This window comes from Patiria miniata, unplaced genomic scaffold (genome assembly GCF_015706575.1).
Source record: "Patiria miniata isolate m_02_andy unplaced genomic scaffold, ASM1570657v1 HiC_scaffold_2, whole genome shotgun sequence".
In the NCBI taxonomy this organism is placed as follows: Eukaryota; Metazoa; Echinodermata; class Asteroidea; order Valvatida; family Asterinidae; genus Patiria; species Patiria miniata.
The window spans coordinates 14211955-14231893 of record NW_024037058.1 but is presented as its reverse complement, the minus strand read 5'-3'; the positions used below and the strand labels follow the sequence as shown (position 1 = coordinate 14231893).

General features: G+C 41.1%; 1 protein-coding gene and 1 long non-coding RNA gene across 3 annotated transcripts in view; both read right to left on the bottom strand.

Moving 5' to 3' along the window:
* Positions 1 to 2514: 2514 nt before the first annotated feature.
* LOC119726608 lies at positions 2515 to 4603 on the bottom strand. Its single transcript, XR_005270841.1, has 2 exons — positions 4561 to 4603; positions 2515 to 4402 (listed from the first exon to the last, which is right to left on the bottom strand). It is a non-coding gene; the product is annotated as an uncharacterized LOC119726608 (long non-coding RNA).
* A 2830-nt stretch (positions 4604 to 7433) lies between these two features.
* The window catches only part of LOC119726607 (testin-like), a 44092-nt gene continuing 31586 nt past the window's right edge, over positions 7434 to 19939 (bottom strand). For both annotated transcript variants that reach the window (XM_038198351.1, XM_038198350.1), the window contains exons 4-8: positions 19459 to 19665; positions 15218 to 15433; positions 14066 to 14281; positions 11348 to 11506; positions 7434 to 10802 (exon numbers count right to left, since the gene is read on the bottom strand). In XM_038198351.1, the coding sequence (XP_038054279.1) occupies positions 10608 to 10802; positions 11348 to 11506; positions 14066 to 14281; positions 15218 to 15433; positions 19459 to 19665 (993 nt within the window). In that variant the 3' untranslated portion in view covers positions 7434 to 10607. The remainder of the gene's footprint in view (positions 10803 to 11347; positions 11507 to 14065; positions 14282 to 15217; positions 15434 to 19458; positions 19666 to 19939) is intronic.

Here is a 19939-nt window from a genome sequence, read left to right as displayed (position 1 = left end):
TGCCTTATAGAAAGTTTATGATTAAATTGGGGCAGCAGACCCGCCACTGCCATTTGTCTTATAGAAAGTTTATGATTAAATTGGGGCAGCAGACCCGCCACTGCCATTTGTCTTATAGAAAGTTATGATAAAATTGAGGCAGCAGACCCGCCACTGCCATTTGCCTTATAGAAAGTTTATGATTAAATTGGGGCAGCAGACCCGCCACTGCCATTTGCCTGATAGAAAGTTTATGATTAAATTTGGGCAGCAGACCCGCCACTGCCATTTGTTTTGTAGAAAGTTTATGCTGAAATTGGGGCAGCAGACCCGCCACTGCCATTTGCCTGATAGAAAGTTTATGATTAAATTGGGGCAGCAGACCCGCCACTGCTGTTTGTCTGATAGAAAGTTTATGATTAAATTGGGGCAGCAGACCCGCCACTGCCATTTGTCTTAAAGAAAGTTTATGATTAAATTGGGGCAGCAGACCCGCCACTGCCATTTGCCTTATAGAAAGATTATAATTAAATTGGAGCAGCAGACCCGCCACTGCCATTTGCCTTATAGAAAGTTTATGATTAAATTGGGGCAGCAGACCCGCCACTGCCATTTGTTTTGTAGAAAGTTTATGCTGAAATTGGGGCAGCAGACCCGCCACTGCCATTTGTTTTATAGAAAGTTTATGATTAAATTGGGGCAGCAGACCCGCCACTGCCATTTGTCCGATAGAAAGTTTATGATTAAATTGGGGCAGCAGACCCGCCACTGCCATTTGCCTTATAGAAAGTTTATGATTAAATTGGGGCAGCAGACCCGCCACTGCCATTTGCCTTACAGAATGTTTATGATTAAATTGGGGCAGCAGACCCGCCACTGCCATTTGCCTTATAGAAATTTATGATTAAATTGGGGCAGCAGACCCGCCACTGCCATTTGTCTTATAGATATTTATGATTAAATTGGGGCAGCAGACCCGCCACTGCCATTTGCCTTATAGAAAGTTTATGATTAAATTGGGGCAGCAGACCCGCCACTGCCATTTGTCTTATAGAAAGTTATGATAAAATTGGGGCAGCAGACCCGCCACTGCCATTTGCCTTATAGAAAGTTTATGATTAAATTGGGGCAGCAGACCCGCCACTGCCATTTGTCTTATAGAAAGTTTATGATTAAATTGGGGCAGCAGACCCGCCACTGCCATTTGTCTTATAGATATTTATGATTAAATTGGGGCAGCAGACCCGCCACTGCCATTTGCCTCATAGAACGTTTACGATTAAATTGGGGCAGCAGACCCGCCACTGCCATTTGCCTTATAGAAATTTATAATTAAATTGGGGCAGCAGACCCGCCACTGACATTTGCCTTATAGAAAGTTTATGATTAAATTGGGGCAGCAGACCCGCCACTGCCATTTGCCTTAAAGAAAGTTTATGATTAAATTGGGGCAGTAGACCCGCCACTGCCATTTGTCTTAACGAAAGTTATGATAAAATTGGGGCAGTAGACCCGCCACTGCCATTTGTCCAATAGAAATTTACGATTAAATTGGGGCGTCAGACCCGCCACTGCCATTAGTCTTATAAAAAGTTTATGATTAAATTGGGGCAGCTGACCCGCCACTGCCATTTGCCTTATAGAAAGTTATGATTAAATTGGGGCAGCAGACCCGCCACTGCCATTTGCCTTATAGAAAGTTTATGATTAAATTGGGGCAGCAGACCCGCCACTGCCATTTGTCTTATAGAAAGTTTATGATTAAATTGGGGCAGCAGACCCGCCACTGCCATTTGTCTTATAGAAAGTTATGATAAAATTGAGGCAGCAGACCCGCCACTGCCATTTGCCTTATAGAAAGTTTATGATTAAATTGGGGCAGCAGACCCGCCACTGCCATTTGCCTGATAGAAAGTTTATGATTAAATTTGGGCAGCAGACCCGCCACTGCCATTTGTTTTGTAGAAAGTTTATGCTGAAATTGGGGCAGCAGACCCGCCACTGCCATTTGCCTTATAGAAAGTTTATGATTAAATTGGGGCAGCAGACCCGCCACTGCCATTTGTCTTATAGAAATTTATGATTAAATTGGGGCAGCCGACCCGCCACTGCCATTTGCCTGATAGAAAGTTTATGATTAAATTGGGGCAGCAGACCCGCCACTGCTTTTTGTCTGACAGAAAGTTTATGATTAAATTGGGGCAGCAGACCCGCCACTGCCATTTGCCTGATAGAAAGTTTATGATTAAATTGGGGCAGCAGACCCGCCACTGCCATTTGCCTTATAGAAAGTTTATGATTACATTTGTAAATTGGGGCAGCAGACCCGCCACTGCCATTTGCCTTATAGAAATTGATGATTAAATTGGGGCAGCAGACCCGCCACAGCCGCTTTTCTGATAGAAGCATATGTCATTATTTATTTGGAATAGGAAGCCCCGCCCACTCGTGCAACGTTTGCACCTGGCTGCATTCCACAGCTCCAAATTCTTGAATACTTATTAAGCATCTGTGCGCTGACCAATTAAAAGAATGCAACGCGTGCTGGACCACGCCCGCTCACGCGCTAATGCGGTCCAGGCTTCTTTTCATTGGTCACAACAATTGCGGTCCAGGTGTTTGCTTTAATGAGTTGCTTACTGAATTTGGGTCGCGCAGCTAAAGCGAAAAAGAAGTTTTTCTTCTCACACAAAAGATCATTAGGCCAAAAGCCATGGAGGTAGGACAAAAGCAACAAAAGGGCAAAAGGCGTAGACGGCCCTTTCTTTGAAAAAAAAGCGCATTATGTTCTTATTTACCGACACAAAATTCACGACTCATGGATTTATCTTTCACGATACTTTGAAAAGAAATGCGAAATACTTATAGAAATTTATACGTTGACGCCCGTTTGTATTTTATTTCATACGTTTTATAATTTTCAAAATGTTTTTATTTACCAACAACAAACATACGGGGTAAGGTTTTGAAACAAACATACGGTGTAAGGTTTTATCTTTCAAGGTACTTTAAAAAGAAATGCTAAATACCCTGACAACCGTTTGATAATTATTCACTTGGACAGCAGACTCGCCACTCACTTTTATTATAGAAATGTATACTTTGACACCCGTTTTATATCTAATTTCACACGGTTTTTTGTATTTCAAAATGTTCTTATTTACCGAGAACAAACATACGGCGTACGGTTTTATCTTTCAAGGTACTTTAAAAAGAAATGCTAAATACCCTGACAACCGTTTGATGATTATTCACTTGGACAGCAGACTCGCCACTTTCACTTTTCTTACAGAAATTTATACTTTGACACCCGTTTTATAATTTCACACGGCTTATTTTTTTTCAAAAATTCTTATTTACCGACAACAAACATACGGCGTAAGGTTTTGAAACAAACATACGGAGTAAGGTTTTGAAACAAACATACGGCGTACGGTTTTATCTTTCAAGGTACTTTAAAAAGAAATGCTAAATACCTTGACAACCGTTTGATAATCATTCACTTGGACAGCAGACTCGCCAATGTCACTTTTCTTACAGAAATGTATACTTTGACACCTGTTCTATATTTAATTTCACACGGTTTGTATTTTTTTCAAAATGTTCTTATTTACCGACAACAAACATACGGCGTACGGTTTTGAAACAAACATACGGCGTACGGTTTTATCTTTCAAGGTACTTTAAAAAGAAATGCTAAATACCTTGACAACCGTTTGATAATTATTCACTTGGACAGCAGACTCGCCACTGTCACTTTTCTTATAGAAATTTATACTTTGACGCCCGTTTTGTATTTTATTTCATACGTTTTGTATTTTTCAAAATGTTGTTATTTACCAACAACAAACATACGGCGTACGGTTTTGAAACAAACATACGGTGTACGGTTTTATCTTTCAAGGTACTTAAAATGTAAAATACTTTGACTCCCATTTTTATGTCTTTTTTTTAGATTTGGAATATAATTTAGACCGTACTGCTCCGTACATTTCAATTTCAATACCAATCAATGGAATTTGAATGGAATTCATTTGCTCACCTCGGTTTCTTCTTAGAAAAGATACAACTCACCGAGTCTGTCCATCTCCAAAATCGTCATTCAGATCATTCGACACACAAATCACAAATTCATTCCAATCGCAAGATTCCATTCCACAGTTGGTTTTCAAGAGTCACAAAATATTCAGGCTCAGTGCCAAATGTTTAAAATTAATAGTAGGCCTACTTTTCAGTTCTGTTTGTCAGAAGTTGTTCAAGTGTTCGAGCCTTTCGAAAAGTACTTGTAGAAATGCAACGCCGGCACTCGAAGTTCCGAAGTGTACAGGTAAGTGTCTCACCAACTCCGCCGAGTTCCCACCGTGAGTTACGGCGTTGGACTGGGGCGTGGCCGCTAGTTTTGGAAGCATCCGGCCGAGCATTTCTGTACTCTAAATCCAACACGAGCAAATAAGAAGAGAAACTGCCACTCAAGCCTTGCAAGTGCAAGTTAGTCACTTGCACAGTGAAGGCGAATGGGTAGTGTCTTATTAGCTTCAGTGACGAAAACAATTCAATGCCGAAAAAATGGCAAAAATATACCCAGCGATACGTGGGTTGCGCTGGAGATCCTTCCCGTGTGAACTCCAATGGGGGAAATGAAGGGATCGTGCAGAATGCAGGCCACGTGCGCGCATCTGAAAATAAGCTCTTGATTTTGGCGAGTGCTCCATGTATTGCTACGCACTGCATATTCCGCGATTCTCTCGTTTAGTTTTTGGCGAAAACATTTACATAAATTACTAAAGTGAATAATTTTAAAGAAAATATAAGGAATGCCTAACTTACGCAAAGAATCATATTTGTTTTCAGAAAGGGCTGGTCCCTACTTTGATTTAAGGGAAATTATTCAGAGGGAGTAAATGTATCTGACTGAACTGATGATTAGCCATTGGTCAGATTTTAAGAGGTGACCTCGGCCTGTTACAGCGCAGTATCAGTATCTGGCCAATTTGATTGGATAACCAGGCTATTATTTAAGCAATAGACCTTTCTTTTGTTTGTAAACATTGGTGCCATTTTACATGGGCTGCCGCAAGCGCATAAATTGAAGCTGTGGTTGGCAACATATTTTTCCAGAAAAATCCAAAAAAAGTCCCCATAACGCCCTCAATACAAAGTAAAAAGGCATGTTTTTAAGAATTATGTTGTGGCTTTGTTGACAATGTTGTATTTCCATCAATCAAATAATGTTTTGGTTATCTGTAATAACTCTTCTTCATCTTTGCAGTGTTGGACCTTCCATAGTTTTGCAACCCGCGGTTGGACGTGTATATTTTTGATTTTTACATATATTTTTTTTGGACTCCAATGATTAGCCTAGTGCGGGACTCAAGAATGTTGCAACCTGACGCCATTTCAGCGGTTGTGTACAAAGTCTATGGAGAGGCCAGACCATTTTTTAAGAATTTCCGAACAACATTAGAAATGTTTCTCAGTCCCAGCTTTGTCATTTTTGTACTTTTGTTCATTTGTTGGCCGAATAAATAATACAAATAATAATAATGCCGTCTTTTATGTCGTCATTTTTGCAATTTCTGACCTTTATTAAAAGTGTTGTCAGGTTGCAACCATTTACAAGTAAGTGCGCCCTCTTTCGACTACGTTTTCGTCATGAAACAGTCGTCGAAGATATTCAAGATGGCGACTTCCATACGCAAGCTGGCGAAACTCATGAAACTGCGGAGTGACCACGTGGGAGAGGACGATTCAGACGAATTTGATTCCAGTTCGGCGGAAGAAAGCGAGGATTCCGATGCTGAGGTTTATCTTTATTAATAAATTACCTTTGTTTGAGAAAGAAAGTCGTTTTTGGATCAAAGATTTCGGGGAATATTCGAACTATATTCGGTACCCATAGGAAAGTGTAGGATGGAACGCCGTATTATCGCGGTACTTATCACGTTTCTCGTTCGGAATAGAGATTGCCCACTAACCTTCCAGAATTGTCCTGTCATATGTGTAGTATAACTCTTCCTTTTTAAATTAATATAAAAAAATCTGACGGGTGGTTGTGATTTATTCCGTGTACGATGCCTGTGAAAATAGACATGCGCGGCGTGTGCGAACGGAGGTGGACTCCCTATTATCGCGGTATGCGGGAAGTGGTTTTTATAATGATCCCAACTTTTTTGTTCATAGTTTATCTTTGACCAAAACACCCCCAGAATAAGGTCTGATATTTTCCCTGTAACGTTCAAGTTGATTCCCCGAAAGGAGAACACAAATCCATGAGGCAAGTCTACTGATAGGCGATTGAGGGCGCCATTCACTTAACACGGTGTGCCGTTTTATTTTCGCTAACGCGCGGTGCTTATTTTGATTCCGTAAAAGTTGTTACGATTTCGCGCTGCAATTGCAAATATCGTCATTCGACTTCATTTTAAATTTGCAGCTGAAGAATGGGAACCAGACAATGGAACTTTCATGGACAGAGCACAATTAAAGATTTATGTTAAAATATAAATGGTACCTTTTAGCAGACACGGTGAGGGAAAATTTTTCAAGTTTTGGAAAACGTTAATATTTATTAAAATCGTTAAAAGTCCCGAAAGACACAACATTTTTTAATCGTCCTTTTTACACAACTCGGTAGAAAATCCTTGATGACTGGTGAACTGGATAAAAATCGCCACTTGAAGGAGTTTTGACACTGTAAAAAGAGAAATTTCCCATGCCGCGATAATAGGGATGCCGCGATAATAGGGAGTCCGACTATACATGTAAACAAAGCGTGACGTCATTGTGTCTTAGGTCCATCCAGAATTATATTGTCTAAAAACTCACCGAGTACACCTTATCCCTATTCTATGGCCACGCAATGGAGTAAACTCTATGCTAAGGGCCATACAAATGCGAGCACAAAAGTTGGTAAAATGATAACATTTTTTTCATGGAAATATTTCGGCCTGCTGATACTCGGCATGGGGGGTTCTTTTATACTCAAGCATCCCACTTTTTCACAAAAATGAGGACTTCCCAATGGTTCCTTTGTGTTAAATTTGTCGCTTTATTTGATAATCGAAGTGGAAAGAATGCACACAATTTTACAAAATAATGCAAATTAAGAGTGGCAAATTAAAAGACAAATTTCACCAAAAGGAACCATTGGAAAGTCTTAACTTTGGTTAAAAAACGTTGAATGCTTGGATACAAGAATCCCCATGCCGAGTATCGGGCTGAAATATTGCTATGAAAAAATGCCGTCGTTTTACCAACTTTCTGTGCTCACATTTGTGCGGACCTTAGCACAGAGTTGTAGGGCATGCAAGCACACCCCCGCCCAGCCAGAAAATGGACCTTAGTGTATGGAACTTTCGTGCGAAGTGGTCCCCAGCTTAGTAGGTCACGGCAAACAAAGCCACTTCCAGCGAGATCAGCACTTTTGAAAATAGATCTGACATAACTTCCAGAAGTTGGTATCTCCAAGATTGGTTTATTCAAGCAAAAAAAAATCAATTATGCACATAAACCTGGAAATATATTTGTTTAAGGGTTCCAATTACATTGGGAGGATTAAACAATTAAAGATATATGAGAAGCGATTATAAAACAGAAAGGGAATTCATTTTAAATATTAATCAAAAGCTTCAGAAAAATTACCCTCCACAAAACACACAAAAATGATTGAAATCAGAATAAACAAAATTGGCCCAAATATTAATTAATTAAAGCCCTTTTCACTATAATGATTGTACAAAAACGGTGCAAACATTCTACTAAAATTTGAAAAGATAATTTCTGCAATGTAAATTTAAAGAATATAAATTTCAAGCACATAAAAGGAGCGCAACATTTGGACTTATATTGTATACCCCCTCTTAAAATTGACGATTCTTTGAATAATACAAACGTTTATCCAAACATTTATCTGATTGTACTCTTTGTGAGGTTTCCCTCTCAATTCTGAATCGGTCTGGGCAAGGTCCATCTCCACAGCTGCCATTTTGGTCTTGTTCCCTGAATGTTTGGGAACAATTTTGATTTTGATTGAGACACAGGCACCAGTCTGTCAAGGTTATGTTTGGTTCCCATTGCGCACGGACAGGCTTAACTTAAACCGACGGACAAGCTGCCAGACTAATTTTCCTTAATAAAACAAAGTACATGATTACGACTTTACTACAAATAGCAAAAAAATTGTACAGCACAGTTCTACACAGCACTAATTATGCAAATCATACCTCATGATGCTATTTAAAGGTGACCAGTACTTTGTCCGAGTCACCATTACATCAAAATGCATAAATAAGTCTATTTAACAAAGGCTACTTTTGGTGATACGATATTAAATCTGCATACAATATTAACAGCACAAACAAAAATCTTAAGCAATATAATTACCTATTGCTACAATTGATACGTTTTACAGTCTTCATAAACAAGGTGTTTTCACTTATCATTTTTGTTGTTCTTATCTGAAGAGTAAGTCCTTTATAAACGATCTCCAAAGTATACAAAATAATTGAGAATTTGTAACTTAATACATACATGTATTCCATTCATTGTTCACCTGCATGTCATGCTGAACCTCAAAACTGTTATATAAATAGTATACACTCATATGTAGACAAAATGGGTGTCGTGGTTGCCATGGCGATTGTTTCAAAACTTTTCCTACCCCGTTTGAACCTAGCTGAATTCTGATTTTTTTTATCTCGTTAGTCACATTCTTTTCGCTTTTGATTCTGTTCCAGTGATTGCCTCCAGTTAAAAAGAAAAAGAAAAAAAAAGCAAGGGTCTTGCAATATTTAGGCTCATTGTACGAAACAAAGTTTAATTAATTTTTTTTTCAAGGTTTGAGTAGAATCTGAAACACTGTTTACAATTGTTTTCAATTTCGGTTAGACTGGTATACAATGAATTACCTTTCAATGTGACCTCAAGCATTTGTAATTAAAATTAAAATGCGAAAACCAAAAATGGAAATATCTCAATCGTGTTATGGACCAACTTTTATATTTCTTACCACACAAAATAATATCCTTCATTAAACAAGGCCATGAATAGTACAAAAGTTAGCGAATAACAAATGCTATGTTTCACAAGATTTGCTGTTTTTGGTCAGATATGAAAGCCCATAAAAAAATTTGGGAACTATAAATTTAAATTAGTTTGCAAAAGACTGAATAGGGTGCGCTGGAATTGTGTTGAATGGCATTTTTACATTTCCGCTCGCTACCGATGTTGAAATCAAAACGTGTCCATGGTAAGTTAAAGCGAGTCACATCGAACATGGGTAGGGAAGGCGATACGTTCACACTAAGACTAGCGTTTACGTGGGTTGGCAGTAGATTGTGGATTTTCTACCTCGGTACAGCCTCTCAACCCCGTGTAGAGCGCTGGATACGTGCAGAATGCATGGGCTTTCTTGAAGGTTGTGTAACAACCAGAGGAAGAAACAGTTCTTATGCAGAGAATGTCCTCTTTTTTTGTTTTGTTTTACTTTTCCCGTGTATATTTTCCCAACAATTAGTAATGAAATTGAAGATTACTTTGAAAAAGCAGTTTTCCAAGGAGTTTGCATCCATTCAATACTTTGCTGAATGCACAAAAAGGACCCCAATTATTGAAACCACAGCCCAAGGCAAATGAGAACCACAAATCTCCAAGCTGGCATCCAAAGCTGATGCCGAGTTTTTGGTAACGACATTTGATTTCATCCAACAGCGTTATATTATCAGGTGTGCCAATCCAAACATGTACGTGTGTACATTTAGTTTGCAGTATTCAATTTAGTTTGAAAATTCAATATCAAAACACAAATTTGTGAAACATATTTTATTGTCTCCAGCTTTGGCCAGCGGTGTGTTCCCTCATGCAAACATGTGTTTGCGTTCGTAAGCAAGACCCTTCAAATGAGCTCACCCTTAATAGAATGACAATGCAATCGAAAAAACAAAACTGTTTTCAAAATGGCGACGCCCTGTATGTGATTCCTACAAGCATCAGTGTTCAGAAAGCAGCTTTTAAACTCCTGAAAAAAATGTGGTCTGAACGTGAATGTTGAAAACGGATATGCCAGTCCCGACAGAATCATTCTGTGCATTGCGTGTGCTGGCCATTTTGGAAAACGTAGCTAACAACAATGTGGCCAATGTTGGCAGACGTTAGCACTGTTTGTGCAAGTGGAACGCTCCCCAGGGCCCAATTTCATGGATCTGCTTACCGTTAGGGTTAGGGAAAATTCCTGCTTACTGTAGCAGAAAATTCCGTGCTTATGGTAAGTGTATTTTCACTGGTTAGCAAGGAATTTTGGCTTGTGCGCATGCGTACATGTACATCCCATAACTAACGATTGTGTGTTTACATGGTTACTGCAGAATTATTTTGCCAGCGTTGTTAGCACAGAATGATGACCGTAAGCGCGGAATTCTGTGGTTAGCAGAGCCATGAAATTGGGCCCAGATGATACATAACCCTGTTTGGAGCCAAATTCAAAGGAATTATTCTAAAGCCAGACACGTGACCAAAGCTGGAGACGCAGCCGCATTTTCACAAACTCCCAAAGTCATTTTAATGACACCCATAGCCTATAAACAGTGCCCTCTAGCGACCGATAAAGTAAAGCATGCTACATCTGCTGTCCCTCACTGGTTGTAGTACTTTCGTTTGCACTGCACGGAGCAGAAGATGTTGCGATCCTTGGGGAGGAAGGAACGACCGACGAGCGAGACGGCACAGGAAGAGCACTTGAAGCAGACGGCGTCCGCGTGCCAGAAGTTATTCTCATGGTTCAATCGCTTGCTGTCTGCCTCGATCTTCTCGTTGCAGGTGCCACAGTACTGGAGTTGGAAAAAATACAAATTATGTCATTCCTTTTTCTTTTTTGAACGAAATAGTGTGATTTCAACCTGAGACATCCAGAGTGCTCTTTCAGTGTTCTTTGTAGTCTGGATCCCAGACCAAAAGATTCTGATAAACCATGTGCCCAGTGACGCCAACAGGCAACTGTTGGGCAACTCAAACATTTAAGCATCTTTAGCGTGTGAAATGGCCGCATTAAACTTTACATGCCAACACTTTTAAAGCCATTCATATTTCAAAAATCCTAACATAAGAAAAAGTCCTGACCCCCAAATCCTGACGTCAGGACAAATCCTGATATCGGGACAAATCAATCCTGACATCAGGAAAAATCCTGACATCAGGAAAAATCAGGACATCAGAAAGAAATCCTGACATCAGGAAAAAGCCTGACATCAGGAAAAAACCTGAGATCAGGCAAAAACCTGACATCAAGAAATATCCTGACATCAGGGAAAATCATGACATCAGGAAAAATCCTGACATCTGGAAAAATCCTGACAAACATTACTCGCTATCTTACCTTTGCGAATAGCTTGTCATAGCACGGCAAGCAGTAAGGGTGGCTCTCCCTGGCCACGTAGCGTCTACCCCCAAGGACAGTGTCGCAGTTCCAGCAGCAGAAATGATCAATGTGCCAGCTCAGCTCCTCAGCTAGCGTGTACTTCTCAGAGAAGATCAGCTGCAAAAAATAAAATCACAAAATCACCATACGTCAAGTTTTTTTCCCTGGTACTGCCTCTAGGACAATAGACCTTTATCATGCTGCCACCATTTCAGTCATGTTCCCTGTATCCAATAACAGTAGTGAATGATATTTTTTGTGCAAAAAAGAACCAGACTATTTTTCCTTCCAGCCCCGCCTTTGTAACGGTGATTTGAACGGCAAAAATCAAGATGGCTGCAACATGATCATGGTCTATTCATACTCAACACCAAAGTAAAATCGAAGGGCATTTCGTAAGATCAACAAAAGAAGATTCAGTACAAAATCTGTGAAGCACTGAGCTTCACTGTGGAACTCCATGCCAGAATCATGTTTTCCTTTCGTTTAATTTATCCCACTTCAAGCAAAATGTCAACAATTGTCAACATTTAAAAGGCCTGGTTGGCTAATTACATGGATGCTCCAAGATGTTCATTCAGTGCCACCTGATGTACATATTGTAGCCTGGCTGCGTGAGGTTGCTGTTCGCACTTTGTACAGTGCGTACGTGCACCGCGTGCTCAACGCGCTGATGCTGTGTATGTTATTTACGTTAGTGACCGACCATCATTCAATGGACACTACCGCCGAATGCCTTGACCAAGGCTAATGACTTGATGGAACCTTGACAATGAAACCTTGACATCACGATCCAGATACATGTATGAGCAAATTTTGTCAAGGTACATGTACATGCCGGCAATGATTGAACTTCTTGACTCATGGGCCTGGATAGGTTATACTGCCCTCTGTTGACACAAAGTAACTAAAAGCACTGTTGTGAATCAAGACTCCAAGAATGGTAGGATTACCCCTAATGCCTATGAACGGGCAAATAGTGGCCCACTGTGTAGGCCACATGCAAGAAGAGGCTTCCAGTGAATAGCCATTCTGAATCAATTGAATAGAATTTTGTGCACTCTGGGACCAGCTTTGCAAGGCTATATTGCCTTGCCTTATCTAAAGAAACTGGTAAAGAAAAAAAAATGTTAACTGGCCTCTTATGGTGAAAATTAGAGGCAATTACATGACGGGCTGTTGGAAGTCTTCTGTGCACTTTGTATTTCCCAGTTAATGGCGTGAGGAAAAAAGTAGGAAGTTGGCAATGGGTAAGATAATAATTGCGTGTCCAGCTTAATTGCAAAAGCCCTGGGGGGTTTACATAGGGGATTATGAAGGGAGGGGAAAGACTGGTGGTGAATTCTGGCAAGCAGGCTGGGCAATTAGAATGCTGTTCCTCTCAACAGTACGTCATAAGTGCAAGTTGGAAAGATGTTCTTTTCAAGTTGAATACATGGATGCGGAGGGAACGCTATTGTGTTTATACTACCCCGGTAGTAGCGGTACATATTTACATACATATTTATGAAATATATGCATACTGTACCGTCAATCACAAATGAGTGTGATGTAAGAAAAATATTTAAAACATTTGAAACTGTGGTCCAATGGTTATGGTGTTCGACTCGTGTGCCGTGGTACATGGGTTCGAATCCTGACCGTGGGAACATGGTGCTTGCGCTCCTGAGCAAGGCGCTTTACCATTATTGCTTTGTCCTTAGGATGGGACGTGAAGCCGTAGGTCCCGTGTGTTGTGTAATGCACGTTAAAGAACCCAGTGACACTTATCGCTAAGAGAAGGGGTTTACCCCGGTGTTTCTGGCAGTGGCTGCTTAATGCGCCGCAGCACCTTGTAAACCATTATAAAGGTGCTACATAATGGTTCTCATATTTCCGATGTACTTCATTTACCTGTCTCTAGTAATAGACATAATTTCCAGCGCCTTGAGTACCTAATTGTTGGTAGATACGTGCGCTATATAAGACTTCAGTATTACTATTATTATTATTTCTAAACTACGCTAAGAGGTTGTTTCACAAAATATTATGGTGCGTGTACATGTTTTAAAAGTTACATCACATATATAAGTGTAAATCCAAGAAAACCATTTACATTCTAGAGCATACATTTCTTTAAAACTGCATAAACCATCCGACCACAGCGAGCTTTGCAGTTGAGCCAATGAGATGTCTGCACTAGTAAGTAGGAGGTTGGGAGGTTGTGGGTTTGCATCCAACCGAAGTAATCGTGTACATTTTCCTAGAAGGCTCTTCGCTTGTGTAGGGCAAAATATCTTAATGCAAATTTTCACATAAACTCATTGATAGCATTACAAGCTACTATGTTTGATTTGGATCTGACCACCGAAAATGTGGTGGTTTGAGTAATTGAGACATCTTCACTATACGTACATGTAGAAAGCAAGGGGTCCTGGGTCGAGTTTCACCCAAAAAAGCTTAAAGGATCTCGGACAGCACTGAGTATAAAGTGCTGCTAATATTTAGAGAGCAATTTTGTTGAAAACTTTTACAGAGCAAACTCTATACTTTTGTAAATTTTGTATGGCCAAAACTACTTCTTTAGGTAATGATGAGTATTAAAGAAAAGCCTTATACTATGCAATGCAAAGTGATATTTGCGTAGGCAAAACCCAAAATCAAAATGCACATTTTGGTAGAAAAAGCCTGGTTTACCTCATCACATGCTGCGCAGCGGGGCTTGAGCAGGTCGGCGTAGTGACGTCCACAGAAGATGTCCTCGTCCTTGTAGAAGTAGATCAGATCCACCAGGAGCTCGTTGCAGGTACGGCAGCGGAAACAGCCCGGATGCCAACACTTGTCGTTACCGGCACGCTCAGCGAAGACGGCTACATCACCACCAGTCATGCCCTTGGCGCACCGGCAGCACTTCTGTAAGGGTGACAAGGGGGGGGAGGGGGGGGGGGGAGAGGGGAGGTGAGAGGAAACAACCTGTCAAAACATCTGGAAAATGGATGTTACTTAGAGCTCCCGTATGGGAAGTAAAGTAATTGGGAAATTTCCTGACAGATTTTTTTTTTTTACCAGAATGACTGAGCTGACCTCCATGTATGTACTATGGTTGCAGACCAGTTAAAAGGCCCAAAATTGCCTTTGCCGCCCAAATCAAGATTTGTGTACCAGTACCGTCAGTTTCTCTCAATATGGACTCCACGCGCCAACAAAGAGGGCGCAATTTTACCTCTTTTGAGAGCTCCGCGGACAGAACACACAGTGTGAGCATGCTGTACTGTTCTGGTTTGCGCAAGAAGTACGCACGACATCCTAAATGTGCAAAAGCTATTAGCCACAGTGGCGTCATCAGCGCGCACTGAATACGCTCAAACTTTACAGTCTTTGAACTTGCATTTCTGAGACCTTGTGAGGTGAAATTGGACCAAAGGTTGCTACATTTTGCTGAATATTGTGATGCGACCCAAATCAAGATTTATATACTGTCAAATTCTCTCGAAATATGGAGATTTGTAAGGGGGGGGGGGCGGGGTTTGCAGTTGTAGCAATTGACAATTGTGCAGTGAGGCATGAGGGAAATTAACTAACACTCACAGGGGTTAGGCCAAGGATTAGGAGTACCTGCACAATTCAAAAAATTCAAACTTTACTTCGTGGTTTTGCTGTTATTTCAAAACTAATTAGACGGACACTTTTTTGGGGACATACTTTAGATGCCATAATGGATTCTTTCTCTCAAAATATGGAGAGTTATGGGGGGTTTCCAATCGTAGCAATTGACAATTGTTTAGTGAGGCGTGAGGGTCCAACACAGAGATTTTGGGCAGTGTGAAGGTACCTCTCGACAACCCTTACCCATTTTGTCTCATCTGCACCGGCCTTGGGTGTCTCGGCAGCCTGGAGGGCTTGGGCATCTCCCCCTACCCCCACCGATGCCTTGCCTGGTTGGTGCTCCGTCCCCGGCACCACATCCGGTGCCCCTGGGTGGCCGGGGGCCGGCGCGGCTGACTCCTCCAGGGATAGGTTCTGCATCTGAAGCTGGGGATTAGCGTCCGGTACCACTGGCTGAACCTGTGTGGGTGAGACAATGATCAGGAAAGCTGTTATGAAATACATGGTTAATGTCAAATGATTCCTAGTCAAACTAAATTGATAAGTCATCATGAAACCTCCTAAGCCTGGTCCCTTCCTGCACATTGTGATGTAGGTGGTTCCATAAATTTGAGGTCCAATTTTGTTATGTCCCTGTTACATCTGATATAAGATTTGTAAATTCATGACACATTCTTTAATGCCCTTTTAGAGTGATTACACGTATGTAAAGCAAAGTACAGGCCAAACATTAAACAAAAATTGTTTGAAGTCAATTTTAATGATACTTGCCTGTCAAATTATACAAGTAAGGGGCACAAAAATGTCACACTTTTGGACCCCAAATTTATGGAATGAACCATAATGTACGAGGCTACTGATAACCAGCCATGCAACCCCAAAACACCTGGCTGGTTTGGAATAGTTAAACTAAGTAAAGTCCGAAACACCAGCACTTTTTTGGGGGGGGGGGGGGGGAGGGGGGGTTGGGTTGGAGGTTGAGGTAGGGTGGGGATTTTGACTGTCAGGGAGGGGAGTGGTTGGGGCCATGGTCAACAAACTTTCACCACCCAACAAAACTACAGTTGGTAAGTTACACTACATGTAAATATGATTCCCATAGCAACATAACGAGCCCAATAAAAGTCCAAAGGACATTCCCAAAAATTGGACAAGAGGGAATGTATTTTGGTAATTTGTATCATCTGTCTTCATCCTGACATAGTTTTGCAGACTTGCAGGCTACTCTACAAGTCTACATGTATACTGCATTGGGTAAGTTCCCCCCTCCACCCACTTCCAGAAATAACACAACATAATGCTCTAAGCTGTTAGTAAATCTGGCTGTCAACCTGACAATTCTTTACGCCAGCTCAAGACAGATTAACTGAGATTAAGCTTGTTATGGCAATCAAGTGTGACCATCACTTCCTACTCACAAAGCCTTATTAAGCTGGATTAGCAGGTATTTGCTACTACATGTACTCTGTATTTGGGGTTGTGGTTCCAACCATGTCCCAACAAGGATTTACAGTTACATGTAAAACAGGTGAGTCAAGTTGAGTGTACATGCTGAGTGTACATGTACAGTACATGTACATGTAAACCCAGAAATGTACTAGCACATTTGTTTATGGTGTAAATCGAGGATTTTATTTCGTTCCTCTTCCCTTTTCCTTCATTTGTATTAACTTTTTCACAACAGTTCTCATTGGTTTTGCACACATTTTGCAACCTCTATTAGGTTTCTGTCCTCGATTCACCGATGATGTTGCACGTGTGTGTCCTCGATTTACAGCATAAACAAACACACTACACACAACCCAACACGAGAACAAAGAAATGTCTCCACAGGAATACAAATTCCAGAATACATGTTCTCGTGTAGTAAAGTTTTCGAGTTTGAAATTGAAGTTTCAAAATGCTCTTATTTTAACCAGAATTAATTTCCTGGGCTGAAATTTGGACTAAATATCCCTCTTCTAAAACTCTTCCATTTGCGACAGATCAACCTACCTTGGAAATTCCTAGTTTTTGAGTAAAATCCATGTATCTATTTCGTGAAATTCTTGTGGAGACGTATTCATCTATAGAAATGTTCTTCTGGAAACGTATACAATCTTTTGTTCCCTATTGTGTTCATGTCTCCGTAAGGTAGTAAATTCCAGCACAAAGAAATGTCTCCACAGGAATACAAATTCCAGAATGTGTGTATGTGTATGTGTACACACATATCTGTATGTTGCACAAGGGCGTCGTTGCTTCTCAAAAGTGGGAGGGGGGACATAGGTACATGTACCTGTACCTTGATGAGCACTAATGCGAGCGCGAGCGGGGAGGGATTCGGGGCCCACTCAAGGGCCCCGAAAATTTTTAGATTGTAGACACTTTGTGGTGTGATCTTAGGCAATTTGTGACCGCTAAAACTTTGAGCTAAATTTCATCTTTTTAAACATCATTTTTGAATTTGGTGTCATTGAATCAGCTATTCTGAGCTACAGAATCAATAAAGTACCGGTAGGCTATAATTTGTATTCGGGGTTGAAAAAAGTGGGGGGACGAACGATATGATATCCCCAACTTCAAAACATGGGGGGAATTCCCCCTCCCCCCCCCCTCCCCCCTCCACTGATTGACGCCAGTTTACTAGTTAAAAGCTCATGTACATGTAGGTTTTCTGGTTATGCGAAGTACATGTATCAGTAAAAATTATACAGCAATCTCCGGCTAAGTCGGCACTCTTGGGACCCGAGAATTGTATCTGCATAAACTGTCTGCATAATGCACTGATGAACATGATAATACACAACAATATCGAACTCTTCAGAGAGCACTTTGCCTAATGCATCAAGACCGGTAAGTGCATGTCAAGTATCAAGCACATTCATTTATGAAGTAGCATTCCGATAACATACACCATGATGCTTGCCAAAACGTAAACAGAACAGCAACATGCTTTTGTGCATATTACCAACTAAAATCGCAAACTACCGGTATAATAACCAGAGAAATCATGTAATTTTGTGTCATAATTTTGGTAGAAAATCGGGTATCAAAATGCAGCTAACAAAATTCCCTAACGGAACATAAATGCAGTCATTATAAGACGATGAGATTCAAAATTAGAACCCCTCCAATGAGTGCGGACTTTCTCTTTCTGCAGTGTTTCTATGCAGCTTAGAATAAATTGCTTGTTAAATCACCATATTTCGTGGTTATTTCATCTGGCACACTACTGGCAATGTGCGATTCACATCCAAATGTTGGGATATGTGTACGTATGTAAACATGTAAGAAGTATTACATGTACATGTAAACGTGTACATGGATGTAAGGCCAAAAAATAAAGTATCTGGTTTCTGGTGTGCGCACCCGTCGCCATAGCCATGCGTGTCGGCAAAATGAAAAATTTTTTTTTTCAATGAAAGATGATGTCTCAAAACCGCCAAACTCACTGGTTTGACTGGAATCCTGCTGAGCACTGCACAATTTTAACGTGTTTTTAGATTGCGTTATGGTCGAGAATAAGCTTTATGTGGCCTCTCTGGACTCCCATATATTTGCACTAAGTTTAGTCGGGCACCATTTGCAGTCATCAGCCGACATTTGAAGCAAAAAAGTCAGGTAAAAAAAAAAAAAAAGCCGCGTCGCCGCACCACTTTTTGGGCAAGCTCCATACCAGAAACTGGAGACTTTTTTTTGTGGAATAAACAGCTAATTTTTCCCAGCTGCATATCCTGTGCAGAGCCTCTCAACCCTGGTCCCGACCAGCATTGGATTTTACCCAGGTGTAGAGCCCAGGACCCATGTAGAAACAGAGTCCAACATGGTGATTGTGGACCCTTACCAGGGATGAGAGTGGGGAATACTGAATAGAATTTGAAACTTTGTATGGTGGTGGTGTATACAATACTAGTGAGGTTTGCGGTAACACCATGTGGAAGAATTTCTTTTGGGAAATGTGTATCTGAAAAGAACCGGTTGGTTGTGAAACTCGACGTTCCGATCAGTATGCTCTAATCGTCTTCAGGACAGGCGAGTGTCTCTCTCTTGACATGCCTGAAGTCGATCAGAGCATATGGATCAGAACATTGCGTTTTACAACCAACCAGTTCTCTTCAGAACAACACTTCTCTAACGATTGTGAAACTTGACGCTCCGATCAGTATGCTGTGATCGTCTTCAGGAAAGACTGAGGATTGAAGACTGAAGACGAGTGTCTCTCTCCTGAAGACGATCAGAGTACACTGATCGGAATGTCGAGTTTCACAACCAACCGATTCTTTTCAGAACAACACTTCTCAAAAGATTGGGAAATTCGACGCTCCGATCAGAGACTGAAGACGAGTGTCTCTCTCCTGAAGACGCACAGCATACTGATCGGAACGTCGACTTTCACAACCAACCGGTTCTTTTCAGAACCATACTTCTTCTCGAAAGAGATTCCACATGGTATTACAACAAACCTCACTAGTATGCTGCTGAACCCTCTTTGTCAAACCCACCTGTCCGATGCCCACAGCCTTCTCCTTGTAGTCCTTGACAAAGTCCAACATCCTCTCAGCCTCCTCCGTGTTGAGCTGCTGGCAGAGCTCCGGCTGCTGGTCATGGTCAGGCAGCTGCCTCTGCATCTGCTTGGCCCGGTGCTGGGCTCCCTCCGTGCCTTCCACTGGCTGGTTCTCAATGGGGATCATCTCCATGTAACGCTTGGCCTGATAGACGGGATGAGAGAAGACAGGGGAGGGTGACATGGGATGGGAAGACAAAATGAAGCTAACAAGTGACAACTGATGACGACTATTTTAAATGATCAAGTTAAGAACTGGTTTAGACAATATTTCATATCATGACTTTAATTCTGTAAAGGCCGGTTCATACACGTACTTCACGTGTTTTCAAGCAAAGGCGAAGTGAATTTCATAACGTCAAAAATTGAAGGTCATTGTGACATTCATCGTCACCCTCACTGAAATTGGTGTGAAATAT